We start from the raw sequence: 19,686 nt of genomic DNA, 5'->3' as shown, positions 1-19,686 counted from the left end.
TACCGTGCTGATGCGAGTGTCAGACTAGAAAATGCTTATATGCTTTATTGTGGAATGATGGCAAAAATGACAAATATAGGAATTTCTTAGGAATACTTTTTGCAATTCTTATAGCTCATTACCTGTCTGATAAAGGTCCTGTCTTTTTTTATGATTTAAGACCTTAATGCCACTTGGAATCTTTTTTTTTTAATCTAGACTAAAAAGAAGAGAAGTGACTTTAATGCAGATTGGATCCATCTTTCCAATACATGATCAGCTTTGGGGAGTGTATCCAGCCACAGTCCATGATATCACACTGAATCATCCCTAGTCTTCTTTAAAATCATCATCATCTTTCTTCATCAAATTTCAACTTTGCTTTTAAGAAGGCTAGGAGGGTTATTTTCTGTTGTACATACTGCACTGTCATGGGAAGTTGAAAGCTTAACCAGCTATACATCTCAGTGCATTTTAATGCCAAAGCCAAACCCAAAATAATCCACATGCCAACCAAAATGCATCATCATTATTCCATTCCTTCTGTATTCCTTTTTTCAATTTTTTTTTTAGCTTTAGTTCTTTAGAGATAGGATGTCAGTGTGCCAGATGTGACAGCAGTATATCCCATCCCAACTGAAATGCTCCCCACTGCACTGGATTGCATATGCTATACATGTTATAGCCAGATTTCACCTCCAGGCAGTGTGTTTGTGTCTGCACGTGTGTTGACTTCACACTCAAGGGAGATTGCCACATCTGTGAGTTTGTCCACAGTAGCTGCTGGGTCAGATGCTTCGGCTCTCCGTCGTCACAGATTTCCTCCACTCTTCTGTTTGTCTTTTCTCGCCTTCTTCTTCTCCTCAATTTGTCCTTCATTTCCTCTCTGCTACTTCTTTTGATTTGCTATTTGTTTTCAGATGTTTGTCCTTGCTATTCTCCTGGTTGCCGTCATTTCCATCTCAGACCATACTGTCTCCCCCCTTCACTCTTCCCATCTCATCTCCCAATTTGTTCCTCTCATCAGTCTTTTGTGTGTCACACCCCCTTCCTTGTTAACCTACTAGTACTACTCCTCCATCCTCTCCCCTGTTTCCATTTCTTACCCCCCACCCCCTTTCTCCCTATACCCAGTCCCATCACTGACCCAATTAAGCATGGGGAGGGACACAGCAGTATGAGAGTGACGGAGGTAAGGCGAGAAAGAGAGGGAGGACAGGCAGGGAGTGGAGACACTTTGAGATTCAGGAGCTGGAAAACCAGAGAGAGTCAGAAAACAATTGCCATCAACCTGCCAGGACACACACGGTGAATTGTCCGAACTTTACCTGGAACTTAAACAACCCCTGACAGCCTCAGAGGAGGCGGGGGTGGAGGAGAGGAGCAAGTCGACATTCCTGCTGCCAGGCTCGTACCGCTCTCAAAGAAGAAACGAGGAGAATAACAATCTACCTTCAGTGAAGCGGGCGGGGAGCTGTGTGGAGTTAGGATGGCCGAACACCGGCACATAGAGGGAGACTGAAAGGAGGGACTGAGGAGACGAAAGGAGTGCATCCCTGGTTGGAAGCCGACGGGGAGGGGGACGTGGTTGCCCCGAGGCAAGAGAAAGATTTTTGTTGAAAGGAACAGAGAGAGAGGAAAGGGGGGGAAAGGATGCATCTGTTCTTTCATGACAAGTGGGAGGTGGAGGGGCTGCAGACTGTGGGCATCCTCCTGGTGGTCTGCAGCTCCCTCAAACTGATGCACTTTCTGGGGCTTATCGACCTCTCCGTGCAAGGTAAGAGGAATGGTAAGAAAGCAAGAGGGTTGCCGAGTGAGTCAAAATGACAAATATGGTGAGGGGACAGTAGGGAGAAATCACTCAGGAGGAAAAGGGGTCTCTTGACGTGCATTTGTGTGTTTCTGTGGTTATTCGAGTAATTTCGGCTTAATTTGAACAGCTGTCATGTTAGCCTCACCTTGTTATGGAGCTTTCTGTGTAGAGACTGTGTGTGTGTGTGTGTGTGTGTGTGTGTGTGTGTGTGTGTGTGTGTGTGTGTGTGTGTGTGTGTGTGTGTGTGTGTGTGTGTGTGTGTGTGTGTGTGTGTGTGTGTATGTCTGCATTCCTGTGCGTATGGTTTTACATGAGGCTGAAATAGTATTTACAGTGTATTTTCAGTGTACATACTGTTTGAGCAGAATGTTAAAATGCCACCCATTCATCTTGGAATAACGAGAGATCCATCATCCAATACTTTATACATCCGTCTCAAAGAATTTTAACGTGCAGGGACTTTACATGTCATTTTTGATTGGATGAGAATGTGCTTCTAAAATAGTTAAGATCAGTTTGCTGATCATGACGAGCTTTAGAGTGACCTCTGTGTTTCTGAAAGAAACTCTCGAAGGTGGGGGAAAAAAGCAACCCTGGTGGTCTCATGGGGGACGTCTGAGCAGGGCTATGACATGCAATTAAGCGTTTGAGCCACAGTCTTAGAGTTATGTGGAATATTACTTAACCACAGTAGTCTCAGAGCCAGATCTGCCTCCACAGCACTGTGTCGGCTCTGGAGAATACAGCCACAGTGCTACCAGGACACCCTGAGGCCCCACATTTTTAACAGACTGGAGGCATGCCGTTTAGAAGATTTAAGTTTTTACCAGACAGCAAGGCTCTAAGAAAAAGAGGCACTATGGGAAATTCCTCTGCTGCACAGATTCTAAGCATTCATTTCATTTTTTGCCTCTTGTGAGCTTCCCCCACTTTCTAGTGCAATATTAACTAGCTGTATACAGCTAAGAGGAAACATAGGCAATGAATGGCTATAAGTAAGTGTCCGACGACTCATTTGAAACCACCTGAAAAAGCAGCATGCATGTAATTTAATGTAAAGTGTAGCTCTACTACTCTCATCACTAGGTGTCAGAGGGGCCTGGAGATAGTAGCTGAAAGTTTCAGACCTGCACAGACACTCCGTATCTCCATCATCAGCCTAGTGTCTCACTGTGGCTTTAAACTGTAATATGTTTGCTGCTTTCACTCCAGTTGAGGAATTACATGGTTTCTGCTTCCTTGAGAAAATCCTCACATCGCTTGAGTTCATGAAAAACAAAGTTTCTTCAAAAGTCAGCGGATATTTCTGAGAAATGTGTTGTCATTAGGCTAAAAATAGAGCTGTTTTTTGTTATTTCCTGAAGAGTGCTGATGGTCTGTCAGTGTAGCCTGGGGGAAACTATTGAACCCTAATTGCACAGTCACTACAGGGCGTGCTGAATAAGAGTGCCATAATGCTGCACAACCACTGAAGAATACAGAAGGAAAGCACGCAGTTCTTACTTTCTCCCCTCCTTAGGCCAGAAGGAAAGAATTTGTAGTCTCATTGTCAGTGCCACTCAAAAAACAATTTTAACTTCAAAGGCTGGAGAACAAATTGATCACGTTACTTCAGTAGCATAGGAGTGCAGTAACCTACTTGTTTTTGACAAAGGACTCTTTCAACCACAGCATTCTGTTAATATTAGATACAATTTCAGGATTAAGCACTGCATCGTTCTGAATTCTAAGCAGATAGATAGATAGATAGATAGATAGATAGATAGATAGATAGATAGATAGATAGATAGATAGATAGATAGATAGATAGATAGATAGATAGATAGATAGATAGATAAGCATATTCAGGTTAATTCCTCAGAGACCAAATATCTCTACTCCAAAAGAGACTTGGGCAGCTGAAGCACATTTTGTCAGACATCACAACAAGCAAAAAACTTCAACACGAGCAAAGCACAAAAATACAGAGCAGGAAACAGAAGAGATGGAGAGAGGGCTGTGAGATAGGGACAGAGGAAAAGATGTCTCAGTATTAAAACAGCAAATGTCTAATTACTGACAGTTTCTAGTACATTCGGCTTTCATTGTTTTTCCAAGTATTTCAAGCTCAGTGTTGCATGCAGAGCTTAGGCAGTAGAAGTCATGATGTTCATTTGTTTTTAGTGGTTCAGTGCTGAAGCCTTTATAACAATCAGTGGAACAACTGCTATTAAATTGAAGTTACAATTTCTAGTGCTACCCAAGAGTCTCCTAACTTGGCATTTGTTGCTTATTTCAAGTATCTATGTCATGTGTGCAGGTGCTATATTGATCTTTTTTGATTTTACTTGTGGTTCCATATTTCTTTGCTACGTCATACGTATTTCCTACAGGATCTTGCAAACTGCAGTTCTCTGACACCTGCAGTTGCTGTTTGGAAAGATTATTTATCAGCAAAACATACGAGGAACAATGAAATGCAATGCACTGTTACAGTATATCAACAAGTTGCAGGCAGACAACGAAACAACCTCTTTTTGAGGTCCATTTCTGGAACTTTCTGGAGGTAAAAAACAGAAATGGTGAACTATGGCAAGAGCCAGGGAATTTATTTCAGGTGTACAGGAGCAATGGTACAATTTACTACAGAATTAGTCTCCTGTGTTTTACTGCAGAAGGACGCTGATTCCTTTTTGTACATCTGACTGTTGGAGTATTATTCACTTCTGTATTGTACTAAGCTGCTACGTTCATACGGAAAAAGGATAATTTACTTACTCAGAGACCCTGGGGCAGAGGGTTGGGCCAGTGCCAGACAGCTGGATGGATGAATCTGGTATCTACAGAACCATGTGCTCCGCCTGTTCTGGTTGCAAGTGATGCCAGAGCCACAGGTCAGCGGGGACCAGAGTCCCTCTGTGGAGGAAACAGGGTGACACATCACAGACGCTAGACAGTCAGTGGAAGTGCTGTGGCTCTGTTGCTTTTCACCCCATCATGGCCTTCATCCCTCAGGTTGCTGGGGTCCTCCTAAAAGGGGTGAAAGGACTGTTACCATGGAAACTAAGAGGCAAGAGTAAGTACACGGGAGTCTGAGAGCGCGTGTGTTTTATTTCTTATTATATATGGTTTTCGCCATGATTCTGTGACGCATCAAAATAAGCATCATGAAGTTTGCTCTGGGATGAACCTGTGCCGTGGTGGTGGATGCATAGGAGCTCCGGTTGAGTTGACAGTTTAATTTCTTCTATAATGATGAAGTGAAAACAAGTTGTTTTTTGTTGTGATTGTGGTTTAAATAGTTTTGAATTGATACTCTCTGCTGATAATCCAACATCGTGGTGCGAGAGTCAGTCTGATTAGGGAAATCGTGTGTTTCTAGGGGTCGAACTGTGCTGCTGATGTGCGGTAATATCTATTTGAAGTGGCCTGTGGTCTCCCTTCGCTCAGCCAAGTCAGCAGGCAGTTGCCAGTTTGGCTAAACAGCATGAATCCGTCTGTGGTTGCATTTGTCCGTTGCATGTAGTGTGTGTTTAGATTCACGGGCATGTGTGTGTAAAAAAAGAAAGAAGTAAATAAGAGACTTGCGCTCCTGTGTGTGTATCTAACCCTTGTGCTATGGTTGGCGATTGCAGGTAATCCTACCAGCCAAAGCAAAAAAACCATAAAGCAGCGATTCCTCAAGCTGCTGCCGTGCTGCAAGCCTTCAACTACCCCCTCTATCAGTCAAAGCAAGTGCTCTTTCACTCTATACATCTTTCTTCTTCCAGCCTCTTTAGTGAATTGACGAGATTCACACAGACACTTGTGTGGACGCAGTTACGCACTCACCCAAACGTTCAAGCTACACATAAATCCAGATACAGCCCTGCAGACTCTATAAACGCTAAAACTCTCTGGTATTGCGGCTAATGGGTCAGACCTGTTTTTGTATTTTGTGATTTGAAGGGTGTGCTGGGCCCCTGGGCGATGAAACATGTGCATCTGTTTAGGTGTGTGTATGAGTGTGTGTATATATATTTTAGCAGAAGATCCCAAGCTGATACAAATTTAAGCAGGTCAAAGCTTGTAGGTACTGGTTTAACAAACTCATACCGCTGAAATAAGAAGGGATTAAGAAGCATCTTTCAGTGGCTGTTTTTACAACTTTTAAAATGTCTTCTTTATCATTTTCATTAATGACAAAACTCTTCTCTCACTTCCTCAGTACAGTTTTGCTAGTGGATTTGAACTTGAGCTTTCACACAAGACATTCATCTACTGCATACATGTCATAGACTATACAGTCAATGATACATATACAGGGGGTCCTCAACTTATGTCGAAGGTCCATTTCTACTGTGTGACCTAAATTGAATTTCACCGTAAGTCAGAACTCTGGTGGAAAAGTAACCAAACCCATTATGTGAATCACGATATCGATCAGTTTACATATTTGTACAACTACAGTAAAAAAAAAAAAAACAGTCATTAGCTCACACTGAAACACAACTCGGTTGGAAAATACCGTCGAAAATGCAAACAAAGTTGCTACGTGCATCACCATATCAGTTAGTCCAAGCAACCAGTGATGTTTGTCTGTGTTTTGCCCTGTTTCGAGCATTTTATTACATCCAGTTTAACTTCCATGAAGATGGCTTTCCTTTTCTTTGAAGTATCAGAAGAGTCTGACTGACGCTTGCAGACATAATGAAGTTAGCGAATGTAGCATAATCCAGTGTGGCAGTAAATGTAGACAAAGCCACCTTATTGTCGCTGCGTAACAAGTATTGGTCCGCTCTAGTCGCCAACTACTTCCACTGAACCAGTTCCAACTTAACAACAAAATGCCAGACGTTAAACCGAGGACCAGCCCATAATCAGTTCTGACGTAACGATGAAACAACATAAGTTGAAGGCATCGTAAACCGAGGACCTCCTGTATTGCTGTTCTATGAATTGCTTTGTGATATGTATTACTAGAGCGTATTAAAAGATGAGTGTGAATTGCTTGATCTAAACTATGAACAGAAAATGACGTTAATTTATGTTCTCTTCCAACTTCAATAATGACTAAATCTGTTGTAATTTATATTTATCTTGTTCTATGTATGACTTATGCTATGCGATGAGCTCAATATCAGTTTGATAACTTCAGTAAGATATCTGGGCCAGGTCATGGCTGTCCTGGGAGTTAGGATGGTGGAATGATCATAGTTGCTAACTAACATCTGTATGTCCCTCACAGACAGCGTGGAAGATGACTTTGAGTTATCCACTGTGTGCCATCGCCCAGAAAGCATGGACAAGCTGCAGGAGCAGACTAAGTTCACCAAGAAGGAGCTGCAAGTCCTCTACAGGGGATTCAAGAATGTAGGTCTGACGAAAGAAGACAGAAAAAAAGAGGGTGCAGATAAAATCTAGTTGTGGATTCATCATGTTGGGCGTTTAAAGCAATATCAGTTTGGAATTAGTTGAAGTTACCATATTGTTGCTTATGTATGCTTTGCTAGATGGAAATTCATCAGCTTTCTCCTTTAATTTTTGTATCACAGGAGTGTCCAAGCGGTGTGGTGAATGAGGAGAACTTCAAGACCATTTACTCCCAGTTTTTTCCTCAGGGAGGTGAGTTCTCCTACATCTGAAACTGAAAAGGTCCAATACTTTCATTTAAACCATTTTTTTCTATCTTTATTTACTGAATAAATTTAGAGGCAAGTGTAAGTAACAGAATGACACTGCAAGGCTGTATAGCATTTCATCATCACAGTGAAATAAATATAATTAACTCATTATAAATGCTTTCGGCTGGATGTGCACTGTGGAAAGCAATTTTTCATTTCTTGATATTTCGGTTGATAAAAATGTAAACCACTTCCCTCCAGCTGTATTTGAAATTATTTTTATATCTGAACTATATTTAGATGCTGCTAATCCTAGCTTGTCAAAGACTTTGCTTCATGTTTTGAGGGCACGTGGGTTACTGTAAACCTCTACCTTTGCAGATTCAAGTATGTATGCACATTTCCTGTTCGAAGCGTTCGACACTAACAAGAACGGCTCGGTTAGTTTCGAGGTGAGCTCTATACTTATATCAGCTCCTTTTGAGGGATTAAAGCAAATATGTGCTTCTCTGAATTGTGCCATCACAGCTGCAGCCACACAAATACAGATTACCTCTTTATAGCTGCCTACAGTGGCTGTGATAAAGATTTGACTTCATTTACCGTGTCAGGATTTAAGCAAAACAAAATGGAATATCATTCCCCTTTTATGTCAGGACTTTGTATTTGGCCTGTCTATCATCCTGAGAGGGACCATTAATGACCGGCTAAACTGGGCATTCAACCTCTATGACCTGAACAAGGACGGCTGCATCACCAAAGAGGTAACACACATGTTTCACTGGGCATAGGCTGCTCTAAATTACTTGCAGTCAGGGGTGTGTAGCAGAGATGCAGCTCTTAATGATGAGTCACCAGAATTTTTGAGAGGATGTGGAGGGTTTGGAAACCTTTTGACCCATGTCAGTGTCTCAAACATACCCTGTGATGTGTATGATCTCATATAGCAATAATCTAAAAAGATATTTGTGACTGTGAGTGAAATAAAATGATCACAGATGTCTTATTTATTGGGGAAAAGTTTATATAAAAGGCATAATATGTCTCATCTGTCTCTTTGTCAACCAAAGCAAAAAAACGTATCGTGCAAAAAATATTAAAAATATCTCATCTGTGATTATCTCCATATCCTGAGTGCTGTTTTCTTCCTCTTCACTCTGTAGGAGATGCTGGACATCATGAAGTCCATCTATGACATGATGGGGAAGTACACGTACCCCACAATGCAGGATGATGCTCCTAGAGAACACGTGGAGAGCTTTTTCCAGGTCAAACGCAACAATCTTTCTTTTAACCCCACATTTAATGACTGTTTTAAGCCACACAAAAGAAAATGCTCTTTCATGAATTAAAATAATTGATAATTGGCGCTCGTCAAGTAAATGTCTGGCTGCTGTATTTTTGCTTTCAGAAAATGGACCGAAATAAAGATGGGGTGGTCACCGTTGAGGAGTTCATCGAGTCATGCAAAAAGGTAGGGAGGAACGGTGGATTTTGAAACTCCTCAAGGAATTCCTAAACATTCAAAAAAAAAGTTTATTTTGCACTCTCACCACATTAACCATCCAGTTACAACTAGGAGACAGTTAGCTTAGTGTAGCATAAACACTGAATGTCAGGGGAAATGGCTTGTCTGCTTCTATCGTGGAAAGATTTCCAGGGACTCCAGGAAATCAGTGCAAGTGGTCAAGCAACATTTAGCATTTAGCATGCCATTCCTCACCAGTTTATGCATCTGTGTTTCTGCGTGGACAAAACAATCAAACACAGTGCTAATTACTGAGCTTTATAGGTGATGCTAGGTGGATTATTTCCTCCTGTCTTGGTTCCAGCTGCACATTTAGTGGACAGATGTGAGACAGTGTAAGTAATTGTATTAGTAAAAAAGGAATCCAAATTATCCGATTGGACCTTCTTAAATTTAAATATTTTCTGTTTTTTTGACTCCTGTGTGACAGTAAACTCAGCATCTTCATAGATCATAAAATGTTTGATAAAATGTTAATAGACCAACAAGCGATGATAATAATTATTAGTTGTTGCCCTAGTAACAATCACCTCAAATAACTCTCAGCAAGAAAGAAAATTCCTGCAAAAATTAAACCTACTGCATGTGTTTAACCCCCATGATCTCCATTGTGAATCATTTCTATTTTACATGGACAGAAATGACAGTGTCTCCTCATCTAAACCTCTTGTTTCTGTTTAGGATGAGAACATCATGCAGTCCATGCAGCTGTTTGACAACGTCATCTAAGAATCTGGACCAGTGACGACACTGGCGCCAGGGAGGGGAGTGTGTGAAGAGGAATCAGGGTTGAAGAGAGAGAATGAGTTTGTGAGTGTGTGTGTGAAAGTGTGGCCGTCTTCTGACTTGCGAGCTTGTGTCTCTGTTGAGAGCTGTGAGTCCTGAGGGCACTGAGAGGCCCTCTCCCTCTACCTGGATGCCCAGTGGCATTTCTCCAAGCAACAATGGAGTTTCCCCAACTCCCATCCTCATCATGCCGAACCTTAGTTTTTATCCCAGAGACACAGAGAAAGAAGGCGAGCAGTGAGCTGACAGCCGCTGGCACACCCAACACACCCCACCTGTTTTATTTGAACTCTTACTTATTACTATTACCAACGGAGGAACTATCGCAGCCTCTAAATGGCTGAACTCAGAGGAAGGAGGTTGCCCTGAAACCTTGATCTAAGATCATGTTTCCCCCTTTTCTCTGTGATGGCTACGATTTGGATTCACGAATCTAAACCTGTCTCTGTATATGTGGGTAACACCTCGCTGGAGCCCCGGCCACAAAAATAGAAATGAATCTATGGCCACCTGGTGGACGAGAGAGAAAAAGACACTTCCTGAGGGAACAACTAGGAAATTGGAGACCCAAGTGGTTCTGTTTTACAGATGGAGGTTCAAACGTGTTGTTTTCCATGAGGAACTGATTTCAATATCGCATGATGATGTCACTAATATCTAATTATGTATTTACAGAGATACTCCAAAGTCCGCTCGTCTGTCTGCTGTTCCTAGTCATTCACAGGTGCCTCACCCTTTGTGTACGTGTGTGTGCATGTGTAACAGAAAGATGTCATCTATCTTACCTACGTAAGACTCTAGTGGGGCGACACCCACCTCCATTCATGGGATTCTGGTAGAATAATTCCTGGCCTTCCAAACTATTACAGTCCTAGCAGTAGTCGTCTATTGACTGTTGTACATTTTCTAGCATTCCCAGTGGTGTCATATTAGGCAGTACAACGTGGGGATTGCACTGTAGTTGTTGAGCTGCTTTCAGTGCGGTACCGGCATACCACAGTCTGTCAATATGCATTCAAAGGGAACTTATTAGATTGCAGATCGTATTTGTGAACTTCTTGTAATCAGAAATGTCATGTGGTTGTAGCAGGTTCTGCCACTTCACAAGAAAAATCTTAAAAATCCCTGTTGCATTAAATTAGGCTAATTCAATTTCAAACAGCTATAGAATGTGTGTGTGCATCATTAGTGAGAGAAATGGTTTATTTGCATTGGTTTTGTTATTTTATGGCCCTCGCAGTGAGTCCCTGCTCCCATTCCTTACTCTCCCTCTCTCTGCAACACCAAAGAGCAGATATAAATTGAAGAGGTACTCTAAGAGATAAAGCCCACCCGTGGGTGAAGAGAGAGGGAGATACTGTGTATGTAGTGAGTTGGACAAGGGGCAATCAGAGATAATCATATAGACCGGCTATGTGGTTTCTGCACACTGTCCATACAGAAATGTCATTTTAGGTCGTTAACCAACACACAAGGCTCTAATGAATGACTTACTTTAGAACAATTTGCAACCACTTATTCATTTTCTTCTTTTCACACTCAAACTACTCTTAGATCTATGATGATGTTCGTACGAGAGACCTTCATGCCGTAATTAGACCGGCTGTTGTGTCTTTCAAATGAATAGCAATAATGTTTCCGACAACAGAACCTTTCCTCTCATTCCTCTCAGAGCACAGTGTAAGGGCACAGGAAAGCCCTGATGAAAATATGCACTTCCAACCCTGCAGTTTCTTCTGTTTCTGTTGAGCATTTTTTATGTTCTAGGGGGAAAAACGCAGTTTGGCTCTGATTGTTCCTGCCCACAACCTTATTTTCTCTCGTTATTTTCTTGACTACAAGTAAAACCTGTCTATACCCGCATGTACTGTGTCTAGAACAATGAAAACCTACTAACCCGTTGTACTGACTGTCTAGTTAGCTAGCATCAACTGGTTGCATTACATATTCGAAATGTGTATATTTTGTACAGAGACAATAAAAATCACAGTTACTATGCAAAGCTGGACTGGAGTTTGAATTTAAAACACTATACATAATAGCCTTTAATGAAATAAGACTCCTTTCAGCAAGATAAAATACAAAGTATCAGTCAGTTTCCATATATTTACATTATAACTTATCAAGACATTGTTCATAATTTAAATATACATAATTATACATGTAATCCCAGGAGCCTTATTTGCCTCAACTTTAGGCAGTGTATGTCCTGATATAAGGCAACAAGTGACCATTTAATAGCCAAATTTTCCTTCCAACATCCTGTTAAAACTGCATATCAACAGAAACACTAATACACATTACAGCTGCCTGCAAAGCAAATGTATAATTAACTCTTCACTGGAAATCTTGTAAAGTCATGAAAGCTGGACTGAAAGTGAAAATTTGCTTCAGGGGTCGACTGATTATTGGTTTGTCCAATTATCGAATCCAATATTTAGCATTTTTCCAATTTTCTTTTCTTTCTAAAAACCATTTTCGTACAAAATTAAGCTAATTGAAATGGGTTATCTTGACTATCTGCAGTCACCACTCTGTGGCCTTGAGCAAAGTCCTCTCCACAGCATTACCTGATTGGCTATGCATCACAGCCTATCAACACTGAAGAATAAAAACATGCTGAAAGGTTCTCCTTTTGGTAAACAAATGTAAAACAAAGGACTGCATTTCGACAGCAATTTAAGTTGGAGTTTGTGGCATTCTAAATTTGTATATCAACATTTATATTTTCACTGCAAATGTGTCGCATCGTATTGGTCGACCCCTAATTAGCTTCTCTTTGCTTTGCATTTCTTTGTTTAATTCCTGAAATAACCAAACACACACATAAGCCTTAACGTATTCCTGTAATGCTTAAATCAACAACAATCAAAAAAAAGCTCCTGCTTTGATAACAGCGTGATGAAGATTACTTTGCAAAGTGACACCACGGATGCTTCAGCATGTACACAAAAGTCCAGTGTTCTGAATCCAGCGCTCAAAGTGTCACTGCTGACTGTTGCATTCTTGCTGTGTGGGATTAAATTTGTCCATAATGGAGTAGGCATTTACTTGGGCATTTTGCGGAGCTCTGCCAGAACCCAAATGGCCAGTGAGAGAAGAGCCACAGAGCCAGACTGGTGAGTTGCTGCCAGTGGAGTGGGGACATAGAGTAGCAGGGTGCTGATACCAAGGGCAACCTGGAGAGCACAAAAGCACAGTTAAGTTACAATGAAAGGCAGTGAAGCCATTTACACATACATTCCTGTCTTCATCTGATGGCTCACCTGTCCATAGGCCATTGCTGCAAGAAGACTGATGGCGATCTTAGCTCTCCTGGGCAGCATCATCCTCCTTGAGAACATATAGAGGCCTGTAATCGCAGTCAGAGAACTGATGGCCTAGAAAAGAAAACAGATGAACATCAACGACCTTCAGCTATCTCTCAATTTACTGAAGGAGATAAGAGGATGAATACTCAGATGTTGCCAGAACTATTATTTCCGTTTAGGCAGGAAAACATACTAAAATTCTGTGGTCGAACTGTACAGTTGTTGGATTTTCAAAGAAGTTCTTGAGTGTAGGAGAGAAGGCCAGCAGATCATCGGGAATCCATCGTTCTCCCATCTTAGGGAAGGAGTTATACACCAGCCCAGCATCCAAACCAGCAACAAAAGCACCTGTGTAAGAGCATTTGTAAAATCATTACAAATGTATCTGCATACACAAGGGTGACATCTTTATTTAAATTATCTTGACAGGCTGCTACAGTAGCAGTAAAACATTAACTTTATTTTTCTGCACCAGGGATCTTCAATATATTTTCCACTGAGAGCAAAACTGACAATGATTAAAATGATCTCCAAATCATTTCAGCTGAAATAGACACTTTTTGTGTTACCATTTATTAAAAGAACTTGGCAAAAGCTTCTAAGTTCACATCAGCAGTATGTCAAACATATTTTCCTTATCTATACATTCCAGTTTCAGTGTGTCAAGCTCACAAAATATATTCCTTATATTACCATTTTCACTCAAAACAAAGAAAACAAAACAATGTTTTAGTTATTACTTGCTGTCATACTCTCCTGTGTTTATTTTATGTCCATATATCACAGTATTCCACACATTTAGTCTGTCCTACAGTTAATGTGATAACTGGTACTGCATTGAGTTAAAAAAAATGTGGCCACGCTTACGAAGTCATATAAATGTTTACTAGACAGTCTTATCCTGAATTTAGATTTTATGGCATTCATATCACAAAAATCTGCACCACATAGGTCTGCAAATCCAAAAAAGCAGACATTTTCCTGCTTGGTGAAAGTTGTTACTGTTTTCTGGGTCTAAACTTGTTTCAGAAATATTGTAAATCCTGCTGAGATCACCACGAACACCATTCCAACCGATCTTTTGCACTGTCTTTGCCACAGTAATGCTTTCATGGTTTCCTTTAACATCAAGCCATTGGTAAAGGGTCTACTGTCTTTGTTAGGACATGTGCCGCTTAAATCACTGCCTCATTTGCTATGCTGGACATCCTCTGCATTCACATCCTGGCACACTGAGGAAATGTCAATGCTGTGTTGCTTTGAAAGTGTGGCGAGCTACTGGTAGCTTCCAAACGAGATCTTTAGAACACTGCAGAGTAAACTGTACCATGCTATCTTACCTTTAAATATGAAAACTGTGACTAAGGATGGATTTGTATCCACAAAGAGAATTTAAACTGAACTAGCACATCAAGCAGTACCTGAAAGGGCAGTAAGGAAGACGAGGCCACCAGTACCCTTGGCAAACCTCCTCAGCTGCATGAGACGTTTGGTTTCTGCCATCTGTGAAAGAGGTGCCATCATGAACTGCTAGTAAGCTGCATGACATTTGCTCACACAGAGTTGAACTGTGGTAATTTAAGTGCAGACAGAGATGATGACTGACTTTTAACTTGTAGAAAGAAGCTGCCTGGGTACCTTGTGAGCTGGCAGCATCAGAGTGAGCCCTGTCCAGAGACTGGCACAGTACAGCAACAAGGCAGAACCAAGGTGAGCACTTAGGCGATACTGGCTGACTCGAGGGACGTCATAAGACTCAGGCTTCTCCTCCAACCCGCTTTTTACCATGTACCACCCCAGAAGGCCCTGAGGAGAGACACATGAAGGTGTATCATTATAATTGGACTATTATATAACTCCATCACAACCGTGACAAATTTGATGACACTAATCGCACATAGTTGTGGTTATAGCCTTACCTGGAAGAAGACAAATCCACAAAGCCCCAGCACTTTTCCCTTCATGGAACGGGTAAAGTATCCTTTCCTCCAGAAGTAAATAGTGGGGAGGATGTATGCCAGTCCAACCAGCCTGCCCCACATACGGTGTCCCCACTCCATGAAGAAGATAAACTTAAACTCTGGCAGAGTCATATCGTGGTTCATTCTGGGAAAACAAGACACTTGATCACTAATCTTGAAAACAGAAGACCCAACACACTTACAACACAGAGCTCAATTATATAATTACAAAACCTTTGTTTTTTATTAAATAAAATCAGTCCTGTATATACTGACTGTTCAGAATCACTGATATGAAAAGGTTGTGTGACAAAACTGTAAAAACCCTGAAGTAAGGACATATCCACCCATTTCACAATGATACCGAGTCACAAACAAGTGTTTTGAATATTAATGATGGCCTTGTGTATGCAATATGGCAAACAGTAAAGACAAGACCTTACATTTTGAATTCTGGAAACTGCTGGTACTTGGAAAACTCTGCCTCCCACTCTGCTTGTGTTTGAGGAGGCTTCATCTCTCTCACCAGATGCCAGTCAACCATAGAAAGCCCAGATTCTGTTAGCCTGATTGGAACAAACGCACAGATCCAGTAAGTACCCATCAAAACCACTTTAATAAAAGATGTTTTAAAAGCACAGCAACATTACTGAGACTTGTACCTTGTGACACCACCCAAGACAATGGCTCCAACCACCAGTCCACTGCAACCGAGTAACCAGCGACCCACTATGCGATTTGTGGCTGCGTTTGGGACAGCAGCTGCTGCTGGAGTAGAGGAGGCTCCTGCCTCCGCTGTGACGGTGCTCTGACCTCTCTTCACAAGCCATTGTCGTAGCTGTGGACTCCGCTGATGTTGTAAATAAAAGAGAGAGAGGACTTAAATTCATGCTTGAAAAATAGCTTCTAAATCTTAAGTGTCACATTTACATTGCTACCAAAAAATGTATTTTTAACTCCACTAACGAATCCTACAGCATTCAGTGATATTTTAAATAACAGCCTACTTTCAACTTTGACTGGAAATATAGTAGAAATATTTCTCTAGAGTGAAGACAAGCACATATGGGTGTACACATTACTTTTTTGTGTCTCATGCAGTATTTTCTGACAACCACAAAACACATTCACTTAACTATTCTTACACATTTGATGAGAAAATGAGCAGAGTCAGTTGTCCTCTGTCCACTTGTAACTTTACTGTACGCTGTAGAGTGAATAGAAAACACTGAGCTGGTCTCGAGAGCAACTTCAGGGTAGAAGCTGTGCTTTTTCAGAAATACAGTTTTTTAATCTGCCTTTTGTGAGTCACAGAATCTCTTATCAGTCTGTGTGAAACAAGTCTTTACATGAGTCATTATCTGACTTTCTTTTAGTCAACTCCACAGTCCACACACGTCTTCACTTTCCTCCCAAAAACACTTTCCTATGTATTTCTATGTCCTGTTTTTGAAAGTCACACTGACAGGAAAAAAATGTCACCAGACCTCAGATCTGCCTATCTTCTCACCACTTCCAGTTCTTTCCAGGAATATTATGTGACTGACTAGGAGCATCCCAGCAATACAAATTCATCAGCTACCACCCTTTTGCTGACATTTGCCTTGTTAAGTCACATGGCTATTACACTCTCTTGTATTGTAGCTTCCGGGATGGCTGAGTGACGCTTATGGAGCTTACAAATAAAACATCTTATCAAAGCTTTCTCTGACAGTCCACTTGTTAACTTACAGGACTCTGACAAGATTTTTATTTTCCACATCATGACTTCTTTCAACCTTTATTATTACATTATCACATATGTCAAATCAAATTTATTTATTACATACACAGTTTTACTTGGTACAGTGCCTAGTAAAATGTGTTGTGTACCTGATCCGGCTTGTACACACAAAAACAAAGTAATCGTGCAAAAGATATGTGATTATATATATCTACATGCCTAATAAGTATCTGTAAATTCTTACATCAAGTGACCTAAATGGCTACATACTCGATCATATTCTTCACATATCTGATGCAGTAAGAGAACAAGACTTCAGGATAAGACTGCAGTCTGATTGGTTGGTTTGATGCTTCTAGTAATTCCAATATATACATACATACACTTAGATTATTAAAAAATCTGTAACAGTAGTTCTTGAATTTGGTTTATTTTCCAGCTCTGATGCTAATTTCGTCATTAAAGCTACATCACGTTGACTTGAGGGCGGTGATGTAATTCAGTCCTTAACTGATACATGCGGACGTGACTGCAGCTCGGTGCAGACAGGTAACATTAAGTAGTCTAAATAAACCCTGACAACAACCCCAAAGTGAAACTAAAGTGAGCTACGAGGCGAACTACCTGACATTTCGTGCGTGAAATCAGGTTGCTTTGACTGTGTGACCTCCCTCTTGCTTATCTAACTGGTTAGCTAATGTTAGCATCACAAGCTAGCTTCGGTGTACTCACGCTGCTGTGCTGAAACCCCTTGGCGCTGCTCCTGCAACCGCAAAAAACAGTCGTCCGCAGTGAAGAGAGCAACATGATTGTGCACTAATGCCTGCCAGTGGCGAGGAGGTCCAGCAGTGCTGCCGTAAAACACGGAGCTTGGTTACTTGAAGGCTGTCAGTCGGCTGGTTTGGTAAGTCTTCTTCTTCATTGGCGTTGTATTCTTCTTCTGTGGTTTTAAATCGGTTGCCTTACAGCTTTGTGTTGCATCACCGCCACCTTCTGAGCAGGAGTGTAGATCCATGCCCTTGCGTCTCATCTGGTATTACATAGATATATACATAGATATATATCTATGTGGTATTATGCCAGGCCATGTGCTGGTCTCCTGTCTGCTGAGAAACTGTTAAAACCTGTTTTAACAGGTTTTAACAGTAAACAGTGATCGCAGCTCCACTGCTTCCACAGTCTATGTTCCAACCGCGGTGACATAGTTTTTCTTTCATGTAGGCTGACAGCACATGACTTTCTTTTATTGACTTTTTGCTATCACCAGTTGATCAGAACACCAGTTAATCTTGAACATGGGTCCTGAAAAGATACGCCTAAGAAACATCTGTCTCAGAAACCCTGGTATCACCAGTTGATCGGAACACTAGTTAATCTTGAACACTGGCATACTGGTTGTTTTCATTTTCATACAGTCTGATTCACATCTATGCTCACTAGTCTGGTCCAATGCAGTTACGTACTGACAAACGGCCATAGTCTTTTTACCGCAAAGGTATAAAGATCCGCCACTGGTCACAGATATCTGGAACTGGATGATATAGTATTTCACTTTATGATCAAAATGACAAAAGTCAGACAAAAACAACAAAAACGAGACAAAATATTACAAAAATGAGACACAACATGATAAAAAACGAGACACAAAACGACAAAAGTGAGAGACAAATGGCAAGAATAAGACAAAAAACACAAGCAAGACAAGAAGGAAATGAAAAACAGGAAACAAAATGACAAAAACATGAGGCAAACAATACGAAGCAAAACAAAAAGAAACAAAATCAGACAAAAAGGTTCAAAAACATGGACAAATGACACAAACAAGACATAAAATGACAAAAGCAAGAAACAAAATGACAACCAAACAAACTAACACAAGCGAGTCAAAAAAACAACAACACAAGATTAAAACAATACACAAAACAATGAAAAAAGCAAAACACTAAATGACAAAAATAACACAACAAACACAAGCAAGACTAAAAGAAAACACAAAACAACTAATACGAGAAACAAAAGGACAAAAACATGAGACAAACAACAAAAGTCAGACAAAAAAGACAAAAAACTACAAAAGCAAGACAAAATATTACAAAAAATGAGACAAAACGACAAAAAAACCCAATGAACAATCTGGTCTTTTACTCTATGATCAAAGCAACTTCTCAGGGTCTAGAGATTATTTTAAATTTATTGTTATCTAAATTTACAATTTGTAGTTAATGTCTTATCTGTAATTTTTACATTTTACAAAGTCGTACTGTGGGCCGGATCGGACCCTCTGTGAACCGCATGCTTGACACCACTGGAATATGCAGTCTAATGTCAGTCTGTTCCTGAGTCTCCTTCTCCTGCTGTAGGGCAATAAATTACCCATTACATAATACAGTACCAGTCAAAACTTTGGTCACACCTTCCCAGTCAATGATTTATATTTATTTTCATTATTTTCTACATTGTAGGTTAATACTGAAGACATCAAAACTATGAAGTTTGACACAAACCAGAACATGTTCTATATTTCAGATTGTTCAAAGTAGCCTCCTTTTGCTTTGATGACAACCTTGCACACTCTTGGCATGTTTTTCCATCAGCTAAATGACCTAATTTCCAGGAGTGGTTTTAAATTAGCAGGTGTGCCTCATCAAGAGTCAATTTGTGCGATTGGAACAACTGATCTGACCGTATAGAGCTTTCACTTCACACAGCACAGCGTCACACATTGTGCAGATAATAAATGACTTTTCTCTCACGTCTTTTACTGCGTGCCATGTTTACATTAAAACCTAATTAGATCTCTGTTCTATCTTGTATTGTATCTTCCAAGCTGGCTAAGTGACGCACATGGAGCTTACAAAAGCATCAAAGCTTTCTCTGACAGCTCACTTGTTAAACCCTAAAGCTCGAACCACTTTCTTCAGCATTTTCGATACCAAGATTTATTTCAGTCTTCTGATTATGGGTTGTTGTTACATTTTAGCATAAATAATGATGTATTTTTAA

The 19,686-nt window shown here is 40.6% G+C and overlaps 2 protein-coding genes across 7 annotated transcripts in view; one reads left to right on the top strand and one right to left on the bottom strand.

Annotated features, from left to right (window-relative positions):
• The window catches only part of LOC110953152 (Kv channel-interacting protein 2), a 100,182-nt gene extending 88,492 nt beyond the window's left edge, over positions 1 to 11,690 (top strand). For 3 of the 6 annotated variants that reach the window (XM_051959793.1, XM_022197009.2, XM_022197008.2), the window contains exons 2-8: positions 6,999 to 7,123; positions 7,306 to 7,375; positions 7,756 to 7,826; positions 8,031 to 8,138; positions 8,538 to 8,642; positions 8,786 to 8,848; positions 9,584 to 11,690. In XM_051959793.1, the coding sequence (XP_051815753.1) occupies positions 6,999 to 7,123; positions 7,306 to 7,375; positions 7,756 to 7,826; positions 8,031 to 8,138; positions 8,538 to 8,642; positions 8,786 to 8,848; positions 9,584 to 9,631 (590 nt within the window). In that variant the 3' untranslated portion in view covers positions 9,632 to 11,690. Of the gene's footprint in view, positions 1 to 994; positions 1,757 to 5,406; positions 5,507 to 6,998; positions 7,124 to 7,305; positions 7,376 to 7,755; positions 7,827 to 8,030; positions 8,139 to 8,537; positions 8,643 to 8,785; positions 8,849 to 9,583 lie in introns of those variants that run through there. The other 3 variants (XM_051959792.1, XM_022197006.2, XM_022197007.2) reach the window with 3 other exon arrangements.
• A 12-nt stretch (positions 11,691 to 11,702) lies between these two features.
• On the bottom strand, positions 11,703 to 17,635 carry LOC110953150 (cytochrome c oxidase assembly protein COX15 homolog). The gene is made up of 9 exons (XM_022197005.2): positions 17,416 to 17,635; positions 15,623 to 15,810; positions 15,404 to 15,526; positions 14,919 to 15,105; positions 14,638 to 14,805; positions 14,421 to 14,502; positions 13,193 to 13,347; positions 12,955 to 13,068; positions 11,703 to 12,867 (listed from the first exon to the last, which is right to left on the bottom strand). The coding sequence occupies exons 1-9, from the start codon at positions 17,488 to 17,490 to the stop codon at positions 12,736 to 12,738; spliced, it is 1,224 nt and encodes a 407-aa protein (XP_022052697.2). The 5' UTR covers positions 17,491 to 17,635; the 3' UTR covers positions 11,703 to 12,735.
• Positions 17,636 to 19,686: the final 2,051 nt, after the last annotated feature.

The sequence above is a fragment of the Acanthochromis polyacanthus genome, chromosome 15 (genome assembly GCF_021347895.1).
Source record: "Acanthochromis polyacanthus isolate Apoly-LR-REF ecotype Palm Island chromosome 15, KAUST_Apoly_ChrSc, whole genome shotgun sequence".
Classification (NCBI taxonomy): domain Eukaryota; kingdom Metazoa; phylum Chordata; class Actinopteri; family Pomacentridae; genus Acanthochromis; species Acanthochromis polyacanthus.
The sequence above is the reverse complement of the archived record's forward strand: the minus strand, read 5'-3'. Positions and strand labels throughout refer to the sequence as shown.

Coding starts and splice junctions, on each gene's coding strand:
- LOC110953150 (XM_022197005.2), bottom strand. CDS start 17,490: ATGTTGCTCTCTTCACTGCGGACGACTGTTTTTTGCGGTTGCAGGAGC. Junction 15,811..17,415: donor AGGGGTTTCAGCACAGCAGC/GTGAGTACACCG, acceptor TTACAACATCAG/CGGAGTCCACAGCTACGACA. Junction 14,503..14,637: donor TGATGCTGCCAGCTCACAAG/GTACCCAGGCAG, acceptor CCTCTTTCACAG/ATGGCAGAAACCAAACGTCT.